General features: G+C 41.6%; 1 protein-coding gene, 1 long non-coding RNA gene, 1 other non-coding gene and 1 pseudogene across 3 annotated transcripts in view; 2 read left to right on the forward strand and 2 right to left on the reverse strand.

The window, feature by feature from the left end:
• Positions 1 to 6,231: 6,231 nt before the first annotated feature.
• Positions 6,232 to 20,244, reverse strand: LOC144238477 (uncharacterized). The gene is made up of 3 exons (XR_013337136.1): positions 20,160 to 20,244; positions 14,470 to 14,574; positions 6,232 to 6,673 (listed from the first exon to the last, which is right to left on the reverse strand). It is a non-coding gene; the product is annotated as an uncharacterized LOC144238477 (long non-coding RNA).
• LOC144238381 (small ribosomal subunit protein eS24 pseudogene) lies at positions 8,281 to 8,735 on the forward strand (annotated as a pseudogene).
• On the reverse strand, positions 20,105 to 20,176 carry TRNAD-GUC (transfer RNA aspartic acid (anticodon GUC)). Its single transcript has one exon. It is a non-coding gene; the product is annotated as a tRNA-Asp (tRNA).
• A 355-nt stretch (positions 20,245 to 20,599) lies between the features above and the next one.
• Positions 20,600 to 20,862, forward strand: part of LTA4H (leukotriene A4 hydrolase) — a 36,296-nt gene continuing 36,033 nt past the window's right edge. Inside the window, exon 1 of the mRNA XM_077772305.1 lies at positions 20,600 to 20,840. Coding sequence (XP_077628431.1) covers positions 20,682 to 20,840 — 159 coding nt within the window. The 5' untranslated portion in view covers positions 20,600 to 20,681. The remainder of the gene's footprint in view (positions 20,841 to 20,862) is intronic.

Genomic DNA, 20,862 nt, shown 5'->3' on the forward strand with positions numbered 1-20,862 from the left:
TCTTTCTAGCACCTAGATCAATGCTTGGCCCATAGGAGGTGCTCAATAAAATATTTGTTAAATGAAGAAATGAATGCATGTCTCTGTACAGTGACAACAAAAATTCTGACTCACAAAAATGTTTTGTAGACTTACAAAGTCCACCTTAAATATCAGTGAAGTCAGGAACCTTGATAATCACTTGTCATTATCAAAGTGGATGACTTACATGCAAATTGAAAATGTCAAGCTTTTTCAGGTACTTGGAAGCCATTTGACTTCTTAAATAGATTGAAATCTTGTTTATATTATTTCCCTAGTGAATCCTTTCCCCCAGTAACTGGAAAAGTAAACCTTAAACCAACCCATATCCAAATCATGGGAAACATGGGTGAAATCCAAATGAATGGGATTTTATTACATAATTTATCCAGATTTAAAAGTTTTAAAAAGTGATCATGTTAAATTCATTGACTTCATCCATAAAAATACATTCAAATGTGCTTAGAACTTGTTTTGGCTGGAGATGTGGAAACAGAGAGTAATAACAAATGACACTCTACAAATTCTAAAAATTATTGGTGACAAAATTGAGTCTGTTCTTCCAATTTGCTTATAATTATTTTACTCTGATTTTTATTATTTTTTCTTTAGAAAATCAAGCTGTTTCTACTTATATTACCTCTAAGTCTTCAAATGTAGGTATATTTAATATAAATCAGGAGGCAATTCCAAAGTTTGAGTGAAAACAGAAGTCCACATTAATGTCATGCTGTGGGGAAGGGCTGCAGGAACTGTTATCTCATGCTTCATTTCTCTAAAATATTTTATTTAAGTCTAGACAATTAAAAAGGTAAGGTGTTTGTTGACTGACTGGGGGCAGAGGTGGAAAAAGGAAAGGTAAGTTTTACAGAGAACTAAAGTTGGCAGGAAATTGCAAGATGAGATTCGGCTTGAAAGTATAAATTTATTTACCAAAAAGGAAACTATGAAAAGATCAAAGTACACATTTCCCCCTTGTACATTCCCCCAAATGATTCTGGGTATGACTTGCAAGATCAGGGTAGCCGTTACCCTATGCACTATATTAAAACTAGAGACACTTTAAATTTTCCCCTTGCTACTTTGCTTGAAATATGGGTCACTGCTCCAAGGTGCACAGAGGTACTCAGCTTACAGCTTTGGCCAATGAGCTAGGCTTTTGCATGCATGGATTACTGCATTTCTTTTTATACTCTATAATCCATTTATATATTTTTTCCATTAAAGGATGTATTGAAATATGAAACATAAGTCATAATCAGTAAAGGCATTTTTACATATGCAAGACACAGAAAAAGCTGGAACAAGAATTAAAGACATAAAAACAAGTGGGTCTAATGGAGACCCTTCTTCATGAAGTTAACTATGATATTGTCTGGTTTGACCTCAGAGACTGAGTGAGGAATTCATTTTGAATCTTTTCTTAGGGACAAGAGAATTCTTAATCGTCAGAGCTTACTGCACCTAACAGACACCTTTGGGAGATGTGCCCGACCCACAGCCCAGCCTGTGTGGCCTCAGCTTCTTCTTGGGTGTCTTCTTCATGAAGCTCTCCCCGGTCTTCAGTGATGCTCTTCTTTCCCCCATGCCCTTCAGGTCTCGGGATGGTACTGGCTTCCTGCTGTTGTTAATCTCTTGGTGCTTCTCCCTTTGTGGTACCCACTGTGCCCTTGATCTTGTGGTGCCCTTGACCTCCATAGAACCATTACTTACAGCCTCTTTATGAGCCACTTGTGTCCTGCAGGGACCTGGACAACCTCCTTGAATTAAGTATTTCCCATTGCTAAAAAAATATCACTAGGTTGGTAGTTTGAAAAAATTTATTATCTCACAATTCTGGAAATCAGAAGTCCAAAATGGGTTTGATTTGGCTAAAATCAAGGTGTTGGCATGGCTTCATTCTTCTGGAGGTTCTGAGGGAGGATTTTGCAACTTCTAGGTACAGCTACATTCCTTGGTTCATGGCTCCTTCCTCCCTCTTCAAAGCCATAGTGTAGCATCTTTGAATCTCTCTTTCTCTGACCTCTGCTTCTGTCATCATCTTGGCTTCTCTGACTCTCCCTCTCCTGCCTCCCTCTTTCCCTTATAAGGCCCCCTGAGCATAGACTGAGTCCACTCAAATAATCCAGGAAAGTCTCTCCGTCTCAAGACCCTTCATTTGCAAAAATCCCTTTTGTCATGTAATTTACTCACAGTTCCCAGGATTGGGACATGGATGTCTTTGGGAGGGTTGGGTGGGTATTACTCTGTCTAGCACACCTTCTTTCAAGGCAAAGGATTCTTCTGTTTCCTTTCCAGACACTCTGTTCCCCCACAGTCTATTCTACCCACCTCACTGTGGCATTCCATCAAATTTTGTATATCCCATATCCCTTCCTGTCTCAACCTTGACAGGTCAGATAGCGTGAGGAATTACCTAGTACCAAGAGTTTCACAGCGATCATGGACCTCTGTGTTGCCCCACCCACCTTGTGTTTACATTTTAACCAGATCTCTACTGCCCCAAAGAAGGGAATAATCATGGGGATTCCAGGTATTCAGTGAGAAGATTATATAATTGGTGTTTTACAGCCCATTTGACTGTCCTTCAAAGCCCAATACAAGGGGTGGTCTTGCCTGGAGATTATGAACTTTTGGAGGAATAAGATCTTATTATACAGTTAGTGGTTAAGTTTAGGCCCTGGATTGTTATTGTACAATTAGCTTGGGTTCTGGATTCAAATCCTACCTGAGGTAAAATCCTGTTGCTCTCATTTATTACCTTTGTGATCTTGGGCATGTTACTTAACCTCTCCCTCTTAGTTGAAGAATAGGCTAAGAAGCTGTAATAAACACACCCCAAACTATAGTGATTCAGACAAGACAAGTTTACCTCTTATTCACATAATAATCTAAAGACAGATTTAGGGTCGACATGTACATGGCTTTGTCCCGTAAGCTCATCTAGAGACTAGGTTCCTTCTATGTTGTTGCTCTGCTCTCCTTCATGCTATGACCTTTGACCTTTCATGGTCAAAGCTGGCTCAGTACTGTCCAAGCATGGGGACAAGGGAACGAAGACATAGAGAGCAAGCAGCTTCCTCTCAAGGATGGAACCCTGAAACTGCAGACCTCGTTTCTATTCACGTCCAACTGTCCAGAATTAAGTCATGTGGCCACACCAAACTGCAAAGGAGGCTGAGAAATGTGGCCATTCTTGGGCATCCCTGGGTCCAGCCAAAATTCACTGGCTTCTATTACTTAAAGAAAAATAGAGAAGGCAGAAATTAGGGAACAATTAGGAGTCTCTGCCACATTGTCTGAAGCTTAGTTTTCTCATCTACAAAATGAGTTTTGATGATTAAATGTAATATGTAGAGTGAGATTAGAACTCTGCGTAGCACATGGTAAGTGTTCAATAAATGCTAGTTTACATTACAGTACGACACGCCTCCCCTTCCCTTCCCTGCTTGGGTCCTAATGTCTGCACAAGGTAAAGGCAGACAGTGAATGACCCAAGGATGTTGGAGGCTCATTCCATTGGATGTTGTCCTGCTGGGTGTAGATGGACTGGCTGATTAAAGATGGAAGGGTAGGGTGCACCATTTGGTATCCACAAGAGTGCCTGGCCCTAAGGTACTGAACAATGTGTGCTGTGATGAATTAATCTCTTTATGAACACGGGGCAGGTTCAGCCTAAAGAGCAGAGTAAGAAAGGAGAGAATCTGGAGCAGCAATGATGAGGAGAAGGGCAGGGACACAGTGGAGAGAAATGAGGGGGCCAGCACCTTTGTGTGAATTTGAAAAAGACTCCTCTTCTTGAAGATATGTTACCACCATCTGCCTCAACGCTGTCATAACATATAAATCTATGGTATGATATGAATGACACCCCCTAGAGTTGTTCAGTTACAACCTGTACAAGTCCTAGAAAAGCCATATAAAGATTTAAGGATTTGTGAATAATAGGAAATTAGAAAGAAAAGCTACATTAGTAAGAAGTATGAGAACAGAGTTTATAAATAAAAGTGGTATTATGGACTGAATTGTGTCTCCCCAAATTCATATGCTCAAGTCATAATACCCAATGTGACTGTACTTAGAGATAAGGTCTTTAGGGAAGTAATTAAGGTTAAATGAACTCATAAGAGTAGGACCCTAATCTAATATGGACTGGTGATCTTACTAGAAGAAGAAGAAATACCAAAGCATTCTCTCTGCGTGTGTCCCAGGAAGAATCATGTTAGGAAAGGCTTATCACAGTAGAGAGAGGGCAGATATTAGAGGAAGAGGAGGGACAGAAGAGGAAAGTTCTTCATACTGCATCTATGACTTTGGGAGAGAGTTACAGACTCTAGTGGTTTGGTTAGTCCTTATAAGTGAGGCACTACTGCCACCTGGTGGCAACACACTTACTCCAGCCATTCACTCACTCAAACCTCTTCTGAGCACCTGCTGGACAAAGAAGGTTGCCAAGCAGAGGGAATAATATTAGTAAATGTTGATTAACATCAACTATGTGCTGAGCTCTGTCCTATGTGCTTTACACACACACACAAAAAAAACAACAATTTAAGCTTCACCACAACCCACCACAATAATATAGCATTATTATTGCTATTTTACAGAGGAGGAAACTGAGATACTAAGAAATTCGGTAAATTGCCTATGAGCTACAGCTACTAAGTGAGATAGTCAGTGTTGAACCAGGAAGTCTGGCTCCAGAAATCTTTACAGACATGTTTCCTGCTCTTACAGTTTCTTCCTAGTAAGAAGTGAATAACCACTGTAAGGAAGTTGGGAAAAATACTAACAATTTGAAATGATAACATACCATTTTAATTTTTATGTTTTTGAGTCATAATCAAGAATCTTCCTCTTTAGCTAAAAGACCAACTGACCCATTGGGCATCCACTGGGTTAGGGCACTGGCCCAGGATGTGAAAGTCCATATTCCACAGGAGCTATTTCAGCAGAAGGGAGAGGGATGGGTGGAGAAATAGGTAGAAGAGGCAAAGTAGGAGAGAGGAGAGAGAAAGAAACTGTAGAGTTGTGCTACCCAATAGAGTAGCCACTGATCCTTGTTTAAATTTTCATTTTAACTAATTTAATTAAATTAAAATGTTAATTCCTCAATTGCACTAGCCATCAATTCATCTCAAGTGCTCAGTAACCACTGTGGCGAATGCTGGCATAATGAACCGCACGCAGAACATTTCCATCATCACAGAAGGCTCCATCTGTACTGCCACAGATCCTTTATCTTCTCCATGGCTGATCCGGGCATAGGTTACCCAGAGTTCGCCTTGCAGCTGGCAGTCTGCAGGTCAGTGACAAAGTAGGAGAGCAAAAGTACAATAATCCCAGAGCAAAACAGATGGCACCTCCCTTGCCCTCTGTCTGTCCTGGAGCAGGCTGAGAGTAAAGATGTTGAGGCTAAGTAGGACTTGGCTCCTTTTTTTAGGTGAGCTGATGGGAAGGAAAGAGGGGCCTTGTTCTTCTCTTCCACTGGGTCCCGCAGCTGGCTGTAGGGTGCTGTTGCACAAAACTCCCAGAGTCTCTTACTGAGTGTCCTCTTAGCTGGTGGTTAGGGAAGGCAAGGACAACTTCACCGCCCAGTTTCCACTTTAGTCAGGGCCTTTGCTATTAGCTGGTGCTGTTAGCTGGTGCCCCAGCACACTGTCCAGGAGCTGCCTATCACCGCACGCTGAGTTGCATGGACCTCTCCACTCCATCCCTAGGAAGACCTGCCTGTTGTTTAATAAAGCTCTTTGTTGTTTTTTTTCGTGATAATCATGGTTATTCACTTGTAAGTGAGCCTCTGTCTAACATTAATTTTTCTACTAAGGTAAACTGGCAGAGATGGGTAATTTAGACAGGCAATAGCCAGCTAGTAATATGAAATTTAATTTAGTAGGCTGCTGAAGGGAAGTCTACTAAAACACATGGGTACATAAACGCACAGAATGGGGCAGCACTCAAGCTTTAATGTGACTATTGTGCACCCCACGCTGTATCACTGCCTTGTTCATTCTTTGTCTGGTTCTTGCCCCTTTCCTTCAACCCCACTCTTCGGCCTGACTGAGTCCCTTGATTATATTTTGTACCAGCAAAGTTCATTAGCCTCCATAAAGGTGTCCCTGCTCTAGGCTCAGTTCCCTCCAAAACACTTTTCAGCTAAATTCATTCAACAAATATTTATTTGGCATATATGATCCCCAAAGAATTATGGTCTAGCTCACATTGGTATTGTCAAATAGCTCTACATACATGGTAGAATATATATATATATACATCTACTGGTTAGTATTCCTATGGTAGCAAATGAGTGAAAATTTCATCTAGAGTAAGCTGAAAAAGGGAAGCTCATCAAGTCCAAAAGTGTATCTTGAATTTAGGTGGGGTTTGACCCAGAGGCTCAAACAATGTCTCCAGTCGGCTTTCTCACTCTCCTTCCTTTCTCCCTCTCTTCAGTTTGGCTTCATTCTCAGGCACAGCATGAAGACAGAAGGCTGCCAACAGTTCTGGACTTATGACCTGTGTTTCTCTCCATCAGCTTCTGTCATGTCCCAGGATTCACTCCGATTAGACCAACCTGGCTCACATGGTCACCTCCGAATTGTGGCATTAAGGAACCTCTGATCTGGTTAGCTTCAGGTCACACGGACTGCCCCTGAAATGGGGGAGGGGTGAATCACAGAACTGGTGACAGAGAAGGTAGACTAGACACTGAGTAGATAAAAACAGCCAATGTCTCAATAAAATGATCAAAGCATATTAAGAAATGAAGAAACAGGTGCCCAAATCTGTATGAATTCCAAGTCATGGAAGGCTTCATAGCAGAGGGTAAACTTGAGTTGACTCTTGAAACAAAAAGGGCAGGAATTGCTAGTCAGACAGGAGAAAGGTTGAGAAATGGGAAGGAGTGGATGCCAGCGGCAAGAATGACCTGTGAGGTCACAAAAGAGAATGTCTAGCAATCCATATTTTTGTACCAGACAAAAAACTCGACTAAAATCCAGGTTCTGCAGCTCTAGTGCCTGGCTGGAATCCCAGCCTCAATTCTAAAATTTACTAGCTGTGTAATCTTGGCTGCTTACCTAACCTTAGGTTATTTTGTAACTTTTGTGTAATGTGGAACTTAACCAAGACAGTGCTTGTGCCTCAGTTTCCCCATCTGTAAAATGGGAAAAGTAACAGTACCTACTTCACAGGGTTGTTGTCAGGATTAATAGAAATGTGTAAAATGGTAAAGGTCATCTATGACAAGCCCACAGCTAACATCATACACAATGGTGAAAAGCTGCAAGCTTTGCATTTAAGATCAGGAATGAGACAAGGATGACCATTCTAACCACTTTTATTCAACATAGTATCGGAATTAAAATTATTAAACATCTCTGTACTGCCCAAGGAAAGCTACAAATTCAATGCAATCTCCATCAAAATTCCAACTGTATTTTTCACAGAAATAGGACAAACTACTCTAAAATTTGACCACAAAAGATTCCAAGTAGCCAAAGCACTCCTCAGAGAGAGGACCAAAACTGGAGGCATCGTGTTCCCTGATTTCAAACTATATTACAAAATATAGTAATCAGAATAGTAGGGCACTGGCACAAAAACAGACACATAGATCAATGGAACAGAATGTAGACCCTAGAAAGAAACCCAAGTATACATGGTCAATTAATTTGTGGCAAAAGGAGTCAAGCATATACAATGAGGAATGAACAGTCTCTTCAATAAATGGTATTGGGAAAACTGAACAGCCCCATGCAAAAGAAGGAAAAGGCAACCTGCCAGAAGGGAGTAAATATTTGCAAATTGTATATCTGATAAAAGGCTAATATCCAAAATATATAAAGAATGCATTCAACTCAATAGCAAAAAGAAAATCTGATTAAAAACAATGAGCAAAGGATCTGAATATAGATTTTTCCAAAGAAGACATCCTGATGGCCAGCAGACACATGAAAAGATGCTCAACACCACTAATCATCAGGGAAATGCAAATCTAAATCTAAATCAAATGCAAATCAAAACCACAATGAGACATTACCTTACACCTGTTAGAATGGCTGTTATCAAAAAGACAAGACATAACAATTGTCAGTGAGGAAATAAAGAAGAGGGAAACCTTGTACAATGCTGGCGGGCATGTAAACATAATGCAGCCATTATGGAACACAGTCTGGAGGATCCTCAAAAAATTTAAGATAGAATTACCATATAGTCATTCTCTTTTCCTCCCTGGCTGCTTGAAGCTCAGCCACCTTTATGAATGACCCAGTACCTATCTGGACCAGGAAGTTCATGACAGACCAGCTACTTCAGAGGAAACAGGATGTTCTTCACCCTGGAAGGCAACAGTACCTGAGATAGAAATTCAGGAAAAACGAGCCAAAATGGACAAGATCATACCAGATGCCATCTTTGTATTGGATTCAGAACCCATTTTGGTGGTGGCAAGACAACTGGCTTTGGCATAATTTATGGTTCTTTGGATGATGCACAGAAAAATGAACCCAAACGTAGACTTGTAAGACATGGCCCGTGTGAGAAGAAAAAGGCCTCCAGAAAACAGGGAAAGGAACAGAAAAACAGAATGAAGAAGTCAGGGGACTGCAGAAGCCAATGGTGGAGCGAGCAACAGGCGAGCTGCAGATTGGACAACAAAAGGAATAAAGGCTCTCAGTGACTTTATCTGTGGTGACTGTGCAGATTTTTCATGAGAGGATTAATAAGCTAAGAACTTAAAAAAATATTTGGGGCGCCTGGATGGCTCAGTCAGTTAAGCATCCAACTTCAGCTCAGGTCATGATCTCGTGGTTCCGATCATGAGTTTGAGCCCAATGTCAGGTTCTGTGCTGACAGCTCAGAGCCTGGAGCCTGCTTTGGATTCTATGCCTCCTGTGCTTCCTTCTCTCTCTCTCCCTTTCTCTCTCTCTCCACCCTCTCTCTCAAAATTAAATAAACATTTAAAAAAAGAAAGAACTTTAAAAAAATGTAACTAGCATATGACCCAGCAATTCCACTTCTGGGTATTTATCTGAAGAAAATGAAAACACTAACTTGAAAAGATATATGTACCCCTATGCTCATTACAGAATTACTTATAATAGCTAGGATATGAAAACAACCCAAATGTCCATCAGTGGAAGAATGATAAAAAAAAATGTGGTGTGTATGTTTGTGTGTGTGTGTAACTATATGTGTGTATATATATACACATGTGTGTATGTGTATGTATATATGTATGTATATATGTGTAACTATATATACACATGTATACATACACATATACACACATATGTTCAGCCATAAAAAAATCTTGCCATTTGCAGCAACAGGGATGGAGTTTGAGGGCATTATAATAAGTGAAATAAGTCAGGAAGAGAAAGATAAATACATATCTACATGCCATATGCTCTCACTTATATATGGAATTAAAAAAAAACAAAACTCATAGTTACAGGGAACAGATTGGTGGTTGCCAGAGGTTGGAGGTGGGGGCAGTGGACAAAATACATGAAGGGGGTCAAAAGGTCCAAACTTCCAGTTATAAATAAATAGGTCATGGGAATATAATGTGCAGCATGGTGACTATAGCTAATAATACTGTATTGCATATTTTAAAGTTGCCAAGAGAGTACGTCTTAAAAGTTCTCATCACAAAAAAATAAAATCTTTATGTAATGTGACAGATGTTAACTAGACTTATTGTGGCGATCATTTTGCAATATACACAAATATCGAAACTTTAGGCTGTATATACCTCAAATAGTTTTAAAAAATAAGTTTAAAATATGTTAATATGTCTAAAGCATTAGAATAGGGCCTGACAGAGAAAATGCCAAAATAAATTATTAAATAAAACAAAATGTGTTTATTGATGAATGTCATGCCATGCCTAGTTTAAAATGATGGGCTACAATTCAATGTAACTACAGATTTGGTTAATAAAAAATCATAACAAAAGAACAACTAAACTTTACCTTTCTCATGATCATTTATACAGATAACATTATACATCGTATATAGTCTCACTCTTTCTCACACATAAATTGCCCTCTATCCAATCACACTGTTGGCAAGATGTTATCCAATAGTTACACATTTTATAGGAAATGTAGTTTCTCTTTCCGGCTTTTGTTTCCTAAGGTCTAATATTGCAGACTTATTTCAGCAAAATGTTGTTCCATTTAGACCACCCAGACTCATGAGAGAACCTGACCCAAACAACCAGGAAGGGAGAAATGGGACAGGATGTACACACAACCCACTCTACCTTGTGATCATTTTGTAAATGTCAGGCTCTGAAATCAGGTCAATAGTCTTGTTATTCTCAGTCTCTGGGTGACATTTTCTAAATTAATTAATTAACGTGTACATGTTAGGGACATTGGCCAGATGTTCTCATTGTATTTCCTTCTTTGGAAACCCTCCAACCTCCACCCTTAAGAAACAATGACTTTTGAAATGGTCTAAGCAAAAGGAAATCTATCTTATTTGCAATGTTTCATGCATTGAGGTGAAGAAAGGAAGTTAGAAAAAGCCCTGCGGTAAGATGAGGCTACAAGGCTATGCTCAAAAAGGATGTGCTCTGGGGTCACACTCCCTGGGTTTGAACCCCCAGTGTGCTTCTTCTGAGCTAGTGACTTGAGCAAATTACTTAATTATCAGACCATCAGTTTCTTCCTTTGTAAAATGGGGATGATAATAATGACTCCCTCATGGTAGTATCTGGCCTCAAGAAGGCTCCCAATGTCCTCTACCTCCTGGTATTCATGCCTTTATATAGCTAGCTCCCTCCTATGGTATCAGGGTTGGTCTGTGTAACCAATCAAATATGGCAGAGGTGATGATATGTCACTTTCAAGGCTCAATGATGCTAGTTTAAACCTGGAAAGGTAAGTTTCCAGTGGCTGCTGTTTCTTCCACTTCTAGGGGACAGAAAACCTCAGTGAATCTCTGCCCTGGTGATCAGGACTGGACAACCCCAGTATATATAGGCATCATAGGTAAAATGTGATGGATTCACTCTGGAAATACATCTGGGGGTTCAAGAAGTGTGAGCTAGTTATCTGAATTTGCATTTGGTATCTGACTATGCTTTAAACCATCAGCCTCTTTGGAATTATTGTCCCTTTCAATTACCCATCCAAACTATACATTCACTCAGGAGAGGTTTCCAAAGCAGGGTAAACACATGCATGCAGCAATCATTTGGGTACAGACAGAAAGTATTAACTTTCTAATTTTATTTATGTAAGTGGTCTGCTTCACAGATACGACTTGTGAGCTGTAATCATAAACTGTACTTTGTTCTTCTACTGTCCCTTTAACTTTTCTCAGTGGGCTGGCATGATTTCCTTTGGCCCTGGCCAAACCCTTATGCAGGCTCATGACTTTTCTGGACACTCAGGTAATTAATTGGAGTGCTATGGTTAGGTTTCACATATTTCGGCCTGAATGTAGAAGTTATAATGTAAGTACAAGTAAGCAAATGAAAATAGTCGAACGAATGTTCCCATTCCAAGATAAGGTGGGGTACCTTGATTCAACAAACAAAATGAAACAATGATGATCAAATCAAATCTGACAGGAAGGTAGCTCTCTGCCACGCAAAGCAAAATTATGAAGATGGTTATTTAAAATTAAGGATTATATTCACTATCATTGACTTTGACCCTTCCTCTCAATGTATTTTGTGCCATGAGATATTCATTAATTACATTAGCACACGTAAAGAATTTATAAATAAGCAAAAAACCCACCCCACATTTATTGAGGGTGTGCTCCTCAATTTTTATTAATATTGGTTAGCAATTTTAAAAAATGAGACCTCTGCTTTATATTTCCATGCAAGCCTCACTGCTTTCAGAGAGATGCCCACAGACGTTGCCACTGAACTCCTACAGCATTTGTGGATTGGTCCACCTGAATACCCTTTAATTATTCAGTCACCCACTCTGTTCTCTAGTGGTTTCATTTTATGGTCTTCATTTGCCCAATAAAGTTATGAACTTCCCAAGGACAAGCCAATATCCATGCTGCTTGCTACCCATGAAAGGTGCCTGGTAATACCACAGAGTTGAATTTATGCCTACCATAAGTACCATTTCCTTCTGGCCTAGAGTTGGGGAATTATAGAGTTATCCTCAGCCAAGTGAACACAACGGGTGAAGAGTGGGTAGAGGGAGGAAAAGGAAACATTTTTTTTTAATTCCAAAGAATCTGGAAGATTTGCTCTGTGTAATTCCTTAAAGAGCAGAAATAAAAGCCAAAGCTATCTCAGAATATCACTTAATGTCTAATTTTATGTTATTCTAGTTCAATGATTCCTCTCAGAAATAAAGAGGACGCATTTGAGGACTGAGAAATTGTGAAATTCTGGGAATCCAAGCTCTCTTAGACAAAGCAATAATCTCAGCTTCACTGTTCTCTCCTTCCCCCCATCCCTCCTTCCTGTGTTCTTTCCCCCCTCCCCTCCTTCTAGGGTCCCTTTTCCATCTGCTGAGGACCCACCCACCACATTGTACTGAGCTGGGTGCGCTGAGAGAGTAAGGTATCTCCCAGGAAAGCCTGCCACCTTAACTGCTTTGGGAACAGAGAGAGGCTGAGAGAAACAAATGTGAAATCACTGGAGGGACAAGGAATATATACAGTTGGCTCTCCTTACTTGCTGCAGTTGTGTTCTGTAAAGCTGCAGTGAGCACTGAATTCGTGAAACCTGAATCACTGCTCCCAGGGGAGACACACTGGGGTTCTGTGGACTTTGGGTGGCATTTTCCAGTCAATACATAACCTTGTTTATTTTTTTATTTTATTTTTTTAATATAATTTATTTATTTTTGAGACAGAGAGAGACAGAGCATGAGCAGGAGAGGGTCAGAGAGAGAGGGAGACACAGAATCTGAAACAGGCCCCAGGTTCTGAGCTGCCAGCACAGAACCTGACGCAGGGCTCCAAGCCACGAACGGTGAGATCATGACCTGAGCCGAAGTCGAACGCTTCACCGACTGAGCCACCCAGGTGCCCCTCAGTACATAACCTTGTTTAAAAAATTTTTTTAATGTTTATTTGTTTTGAGAGAGAGACTGAGACAGAGACAGAGTACAAGCAGGGAAGGGTCAGAGAGAGAAGAAAACACAGAATTTGAAAGCAGGCTTCAGGCTCTGAGCTGTCAGCACAGAGCCGGATGTGGGGCTCAAACCCACGAACCAGATCATAACCTGAGCTGAAGTTGGATGCCTAACTGACTGACACACCCAGGAGCTCCTTAGTACATAACCTTGGTTTATGTGTGCTTCTGTCCAAAGACACCTTATCTAATATAGGGCTGACTCATTAACATCACAGGCATGGACCCCAGCACTGCGAGTCACGCCTGAACGAGGCTTCTCTAACATGTGTGTTCTCCACGGGGCACATCATAGCCTTCCTGCACTTAGGAAAATGAGAGGCACTTCAGGATTTGCTTGGAGTACATTTAAAACAGCCAAAGGACCCAAAAAAAGCACAAAACTGTGAAAAACCTGACACTAAACACCACAGAAAGGACACTCGTTTACAGTATAAGTTGTTGGCAGAAACAAAAAGGCTCAGCTTTGTTTGTTCAGCCCCAGCAGAGAACGTGAGCCTCAGGCAACTCAAATTGTTCACTGTTCTGCGTGTGTCCATAGAGGACCACGAAAGGGCTGCAAGTATTGATTTGGGGGTAACAAATAAATGTTAGTGAGTGGACAAACTCACAAATATGAAATCTGCAAATAATGGGGGTTGACTCTGTGTGTGTGAGAGTGGGTGTGTGTGTGTGTAAAGTTCCTTTTCAGAAAACTTCAGGACCAGGAAGGGAAGGAAAATACATTGGGAAGATATTTTTGGAGAAGGGGAGCAGCGAACAGAGGAGAGAGGAGTGAGCAGGGAGTGCCTTCCAGTACCTTGACGTGGGGGAGAACAGTGAGGTGCACCCCTGGGAAAGAGTAGAGTCTGGCTGGAGAAGGGGCTGTGTTGGATGCCCGGAGGAGGCAGCACTTGGAAGGGAAGTGGAAGCCAGGGTGGGAGGTGAGGGGACGTGCATGGCTCAGCCTGAGAAATACTAAGACACGCATCTGCGGGAGAACATGAAAAGTCAACTATGTGAGCCTCTTACTTGGGTTTGCTCAATTCCAAACACAAAGCACAAGAGGGCTTTTATAAGAAATGACAAAAGACTGGTTAGTTCCTCAAACACAAATTTGTAAAGGAGAAGAATGTTTAGAAGGAAAGACTTTTAGGTGGGTCTTTGCTGCAAATGTATTTTACAAGCAAACAGCAATAACCACTGCTCTGCAGGCAAACAAGAGAAGCTGGGCTCAACGCCAACCAACCTGAGACAGAAATACTGCTTTTGAAATCAGTAATGACACTTGTCAAGCCCCACACATGCTTCAAACTGTCAGAACAAAAGGTGTAAGTACCTACTTTGATGAAATACCACTGGCTACTTAGCAGGAAAAATGTAAGTAGGGCTGGAATCTCTGAGTCAGAAGAAACCCCCGTGCAGCTGAATTTCGCAATCAGGTGCACCTAGAAAAGAAGCAAAAGTGACTGAGAGGAAAATAAAGTATGATTTAGATCAGCATTTGGGAAGAATTTTTTTAAGTTTACTTATTTATTTTTGAAAGAGGAGGGGAGAGCAAGCAAGAGCACATGCTGGGGATGGGCAGAGAGAGAGGAAGAGGGAGAGAGAACCCCAAGTAGGCTCTGCATTATCAGTGCAGAGCCCCCTCCAGGGCTTCAACTCCTACAGGGCTTCAACTGAAGAACTGTGAGATGGGCCACCTGGGTGGCTCAGTCAGTTAAGCATCCGACTTCAGATCATGTCGTGATATTGCGGTTCGTGGGTTCGAGCCCTGCCTCTGGCTCTGTGCTGACAGCTCGGAGCCTGGAACCTGCTTCAGCTTCTGGGTCTCCCTCTCTCTGTGCTCCTCCCCTGCTCATGCTCTGTCTCTCTCTCAAAAATAAATAAATAGACATTAAAAAAAACAAAAAAGAACTGTGAGATCATGACCTGAGCAGACCAAGAGCTGGCTTAACCAACTGAGCCACCCAGGCACCCCTGTGAAGAAATTTTTTTTCTTGTAACTTGAGAAAAGCTTCTCTTCCTGCTTGATTCACCTTCCCCTACTCCACATAGGAGTTTGTTGGGTTTGTGTTCATAAGTACAGAGCCTTGGTTGCTGCAATGAATGAGTTTTAGCCTGGTGCAGTGGTCCCAAAGGAATGGGACCTAGCATGGGTCAAAGCAGCACACCAAAACCAGGCTGCAATATGTTCACCAAAAGACATGTTCTGGAATGTGCTATAGCAGTACCATCCATAGTAACGCAGAACTGAAAATTACCCTAATGTCCATCCACACTAGGACGGATAAATATATCATGGTCTACCCACACAGGTAACACCACACAGCAATGAGGATGGACAACCCAGAACGATACACAACAATATAGACGAACCTTACAAATATAATGAGCTAAAGAATGCAGGCATGAGAGTACCTACTGTACACTTCTGTTTAAATAAAGGAAATATAAATAACAAAACAGGTAGAAGTAATATATTGTTGGAAATCAGGCAGTGATTACCTCTGGGGAGCAAGACGTATAGAGAATAGAAGAGAATTTGAGGGGGCCCTCTAGTGGGGTGGTGGTAATGCTCTGTATCTAATCTGGGTAGTGATTGCACTGGTGTGTGTTCAGTTCAGTGAGCTATGCGCTTAGGATATGTGCACTTTTATGAGTAGTTACTATGCTTCAATAAAAAGGTTTGTAAAGAAAGGGTTTACCATTCACAAGAGGATGGTAAGGGCATTTCTGTTGCAAGCAAACATATTGCCTGGTGACATCAGAGGACAAGGAAGAGTTCCCAGGGTACCTTTTTCTTTGCTTCAAAGCCAACAAAGAGTAAAGCACTGAGTAAAAGGATCCCTGGAGCCTCATACGAAATTTCTTTCATTCATTTATACATTTATTCATCCATCCAACAAACATGCTCCGAGAGGGAAGATATACCATCTGGAAATTCAGGACACTCCATCGAGTGGGGGAAAAGGACAAATATACTGGTATGTGTGCTGTGTTGGAGATAACATTAGAGGATCTAGGGCCAAGCCTCCAAGAGAAGGAGTCCTGACATGTTTGATACCTCTTGAACTGAATTTCCTCCAATCCCAAAAGTATCCTTTGAGCCTTTGGAATGCAGATTCCAAGCCAGTAAACCAGGGCCAGGGCTCGAGATCTGTATTTCTGGTCAGGCTTTTAGGAGACACTAATGCTACTGGTCCTGGAACCCTACTTGGTGTGGGACAAACAGAGAAGGTCACGTGACCAGCAGTCTCATCCCGCACAGCTTGACCATCTATTCTGTTCTGGCCAGTCCCTCCTGTGGGCACAAGCAGAGAAACAAATGTTAAATCTACGTGGGAGGCTCTCTAGACCCAGCCTGCTCTCAAGCAGGGATAGGGGTCGGAGAGCGGGGAGACAATGGGTAGAAGGATTCGGGGCAGGTGGAGAGGGTCACTTGTCACTTATGTTATTTTACTAACTGGGGAAAACTTTGTCTTGCGCTTCTTTCATATCTGGCCTCTCCAGCTGCCCTCACCTTCTCATGACCAGACTAGAGATGTGAATATTAAGTATAAAATTCTTGCACCAACAAACAAAAATAATAATAGAAAAATGGAGAAATGGGTCAGGGCTGCGTCAACCATTTTGTAACCTAAATATGAAAAAAGAAGTAGCTAAAATAATTTCTTCCACTTTCTCACCCATTGGAAGAAGAACAGGAAGGACATCACGTACACTTCTGTTCTGTCAGGAAAAGAGATTCTGCTCAACTCCTGTCCAGATTGGAGGGACAGGAGAGAGCTCCTGGGAGAGAACACTTTCCAGGAGCCCTGGGGACTGGGTGGAGGTCAAGGCTTAAGAAGAGCCTGAGAGAGTGGAGATCTTTCTTGCACAAGTTGCTTTCAGCTTGGCTGTGCAAAGGTGACCCTGAAGAGCAAGACATGATGGAAACAGGAAGTCATGTGTTAATACACCTATTGCAGTTTCCCAAATTTCCTAAATGTAAATATATTTCAAAAACAGGTGAGCATCACTAATGTTGGCAACTCTCTTTAGAGGTCTCTTTTGGCACTAACTGCTGATTGCCCACATCTTGGTCGCTTCTCATTTTCCAGGTCTTCCTAAAAACTCTTGCTAACAAAACAAGGAAAAATACATATTAACATGATCAAAATAGACAAAATAAAAACCAAAAGAAATAATAGTAGCAAACACATGACTAATGATCACTATGCTAAGCACTTCACATCCATTATTTCATTTCAGCCTTTCAACAATCCCATGAGGCACAGGTATCTCAATTTTCCTGAAAGAATGGAGGTTTTTAGGGATTAAGTAATTTTTCCAAGTGAGCAGTAGAGTTGAAATACTTCCTGTTCAAATGGTTCTGTAAATAGATTTACTACTTCTTTTAATAAAACTATATTTCATCCTTAATAAAGTCTCCTTTTGTATATACACTCTTATTATTATCCTTCTTTTAAAGAAGCAATGGTAAGTTCATGTCTTTATTTCTTTAATGTTTATTTATTTTTGAGAGCGAGGCAGGGTAGGGGGCAGGGCAGGAGGCGGGGTAGGGCTGGGAGATGCAGAATCCAAAGCAGGCTCCAGGCTCTGAGCTGTCTGCACAGAGCCCAACACCGGGCTGGAACTCATGAACCATGAGACCATGACTTAAGCCAAAGTTGGATGCATAACTGACTGAGTCACCCACATGGCCCAAGCTTCATTTGTTTAAACCTTCCCAATCCACCACTGGATATGAAGAACACTTCCATTGTTTGTAAATTGCTAATTTTGTATATAGGGGTCAGTGGTATCTTAGAAAATAACTACTGAATATCTTTCTTTTGACTAATCTATTAATCGATTTGAGGAATTCATTTGTGGTTGCCTGTGACTTCCTTTCTTGAACACATTGGCATAAATTCTGTGGGCTCCTGGGAACTGATAATAGAAGATGATAATATTGACATTCTTTTATTAAAACAAATAATCCTTTCTCCAAGAGGAAGATCATTTGACTGTGAATTCTTTGACTAAGTCAATTTTACTGCATCATATTTGTCCCCCTAGATTTGGTGACACCCAGAATAGTTTTAGGCCTCAAAAAAATGTATGCAAATGTCAACCATGTCATGGATTCTTAGGCCCTATGAAATCCAGAGTTTTGTATGTGTAAGAGATTAATTTCATAGTTTTGGATGTTTTTATTTATATTGTTTTCCTTTGGCTTGTTCAGGGCAACACCAGGACACCCCGATATAGAGCATCTTTTTCTGTTACAGGAGCTAAATGTAATTGTGAGATCATTTTGGTATAGAACGGCTCTGTGCAGCACTGGCCAATGCCCAGTTCATCAACTACTTCCCACACTTCACAAATCTTCAATTTCCTCTTCTTTAGAAATCCTTTCACATCTGTATCTAAGCATGTTAAAGATTCTCTTTCCCTAAGAAAATAAAAAACACTTTCTCAGTGCCTCATTCCTCTCTATTCCTCTTTTATCTTCCTTTCTCAAACTGGCCAAACATCTTGACAGAGCAGCCTATGTTCTATTTCCCTGTTTTCTTTTATTGCCCAACATACTGCTTTCTGGCATCCACCTTCCACAAAATTACAAAATTCAACAAAGCTGCCATCCTCCCTACTTCCATTCCATTGCTGAATCCAAAGGAGGCTTTTTACTTTTTATTTTAATGGCGCTCCACGCTGCATTTGACATCGCTTGTTGGCTCTTCCTGGTTTATTTCATGAGTTCTTACTCTCCTCGCCCCTTTTTAAAAATTTCAGCTTTATTGAGGCATAATTGATAAATAAAACTGTAATATATTGTAAGTGTACATCGTGGTGATTTGATATATGCGTACACTGTGAAGGATTCTCTTCTTCCTTTAGCCTTTTTTTTTTTTTGGTTAAAATCTGGTGTTCTCCCAGCTTTCAACCTTTTTTCACTGCTCTTCCCTTTACACGCTCTACTTGGGCTGAGCTTATTCACTGCCAGAGCTTCAAGTGCCCCATTCCCTGATGTTCTCAGATCTGCCATAAACTTCCCCAGGGCTATGGACTTAAACATCCAAATGATTCACAGGCATCTCCACTCTGACTCCCATACATCCTAGAACTCTGAGTGTCCAAAATTAAATTTAGATAATCCCCGCCTAAATCTGTCCTCTTCATATGGTCTCTGTCTCTGGTTAATGATTGTTTACACACTGAAGCCAAAAATCTGAGAAATTGTAAGGCTACTTCTTAGTTTGTGAAGTCACTTATCTCTCAAAGTATTCCTTCCTTCCTATCAAAGTATTCTATCCTTTCTATATTTACTTATTCCCTTATGTTACCCCCCCTGATTCTTCCTGGACTATTCTAATAGTTTTCTAACTCAACTGCTTCTGTTTTTGATAACTCATATCCATTCTCTGAATCATCACTAGCATTCTCTCCATGACATTAATCTGACCATGTTCCTCACTTATTTAAAATTCTTCAATTGCCACCCCGCCCCTCACCCCCACCCCATCATGAATTCAGGATTAAAGGTCCAGCTGTTTAACTGGACCAGTTTTTCCAGTTTCAACTCTGAGGTCCCAACCCAAAGGATATCCTTCAATCTTTCCTCCCGTTTTCTGGAAGGTTCCCAGAGCCGAGCTAGACGTCCCAGCTCCTGCTCATATCACAGAAGTCTCATATTACAGTATACTGAAATGACCTTCCTAAATTTCTAAAACGGGAATATTGGCTTGTTCCGTTTTTGCTCTCCACGGCTTGGAAATGTACATAATAAGCACTAAAGAGAATCTTGTTGAACTAACGCAATTTAGCTCACGTGTATTGGGTTGCCACCACGGCAAGCTAATAACCAAAGAATTCTTAAAATGTAAATCTTACAGGTAATTTGAAATTCATTATTTCTTCTGTACTAACTTTTAAAATGTTTGAAGGTGAATTTTCATCGTGGAACAACCAAGGAAAAAGAACTTCCTGTGCCTCCCCGTCGGGGAATCGAACCCCGGTCTCCCGCGTGACAGGCGGGGATACTCACCACTATACTAACGAGGAACCGCACGCTGACAAGCATTCTGCTAGGCTTCTTATTGGTTTTCATCCTGCCCTGCCTTTACTATCAGCCATTGCCAATAGGTCTGACATTCTTCAACTGCTTTTGCAACTTCTACTGAAGTTGAACGAAACTAAAATGGAAGCATTCAGTTGATCTCCCCGCTGCACTTGCGATCATTTCTGTCCGCCCACCACCCCTCCTGCAGCTCCCCCACTCCCCTCCTCTTCCTCTCCTTTCAGGAATGTTCCCTGTCCTCTCAGCACCCCTCCACATACACACACTCCCAGGGAGCAAAGCGCACGCCTCCTCGCACTGCACCATGGGACTTGTAGTTCCAGCCACGCTGCAACCTACCCTTCTCTCACTTTGAGAAACTTCCCTTCCCGGCGGGCGCCACGAGTCCCTCTTGCTCTTTCCCTCCCTCCCTCCCCTCACTCTCAGTCGAGTAGTCTGGCAGCTGGGTGTTAGGGTGCACATCGGCGTGCGGAGGGACTCCCCAGAGCCATGCCCGGGGTAGTGGATTCGTGCTCCTTGGCCTCTCCGGCTTCGGTCTGCCAGACCAAGCACCTGCACCTGCGCTGCAGCGTCGATTTTACCCGCCGGGTGCTGACCGGCACCGCCGCGCTCACGGTGCAGTCTCAGGAGGACAATCTGCGCAGCCTGGTACGGTGGGACGCGCGCCCAG

This window comes from Crocuta crocuta, unplaced genomic scaffold, assembly GCF_008692635.1.
Source record: "Crocuta crocuta isolate KB4526 unplaced genomic scaffold, BGI_CrCroc_1.0 scaffold216, whole genome shotgun sequence".
NCBI lineage: Eukaryota > Metazoa > Chordata > Mammalia > Carnivora > Hyaenidae > Crocuta > Crocuta crocuta.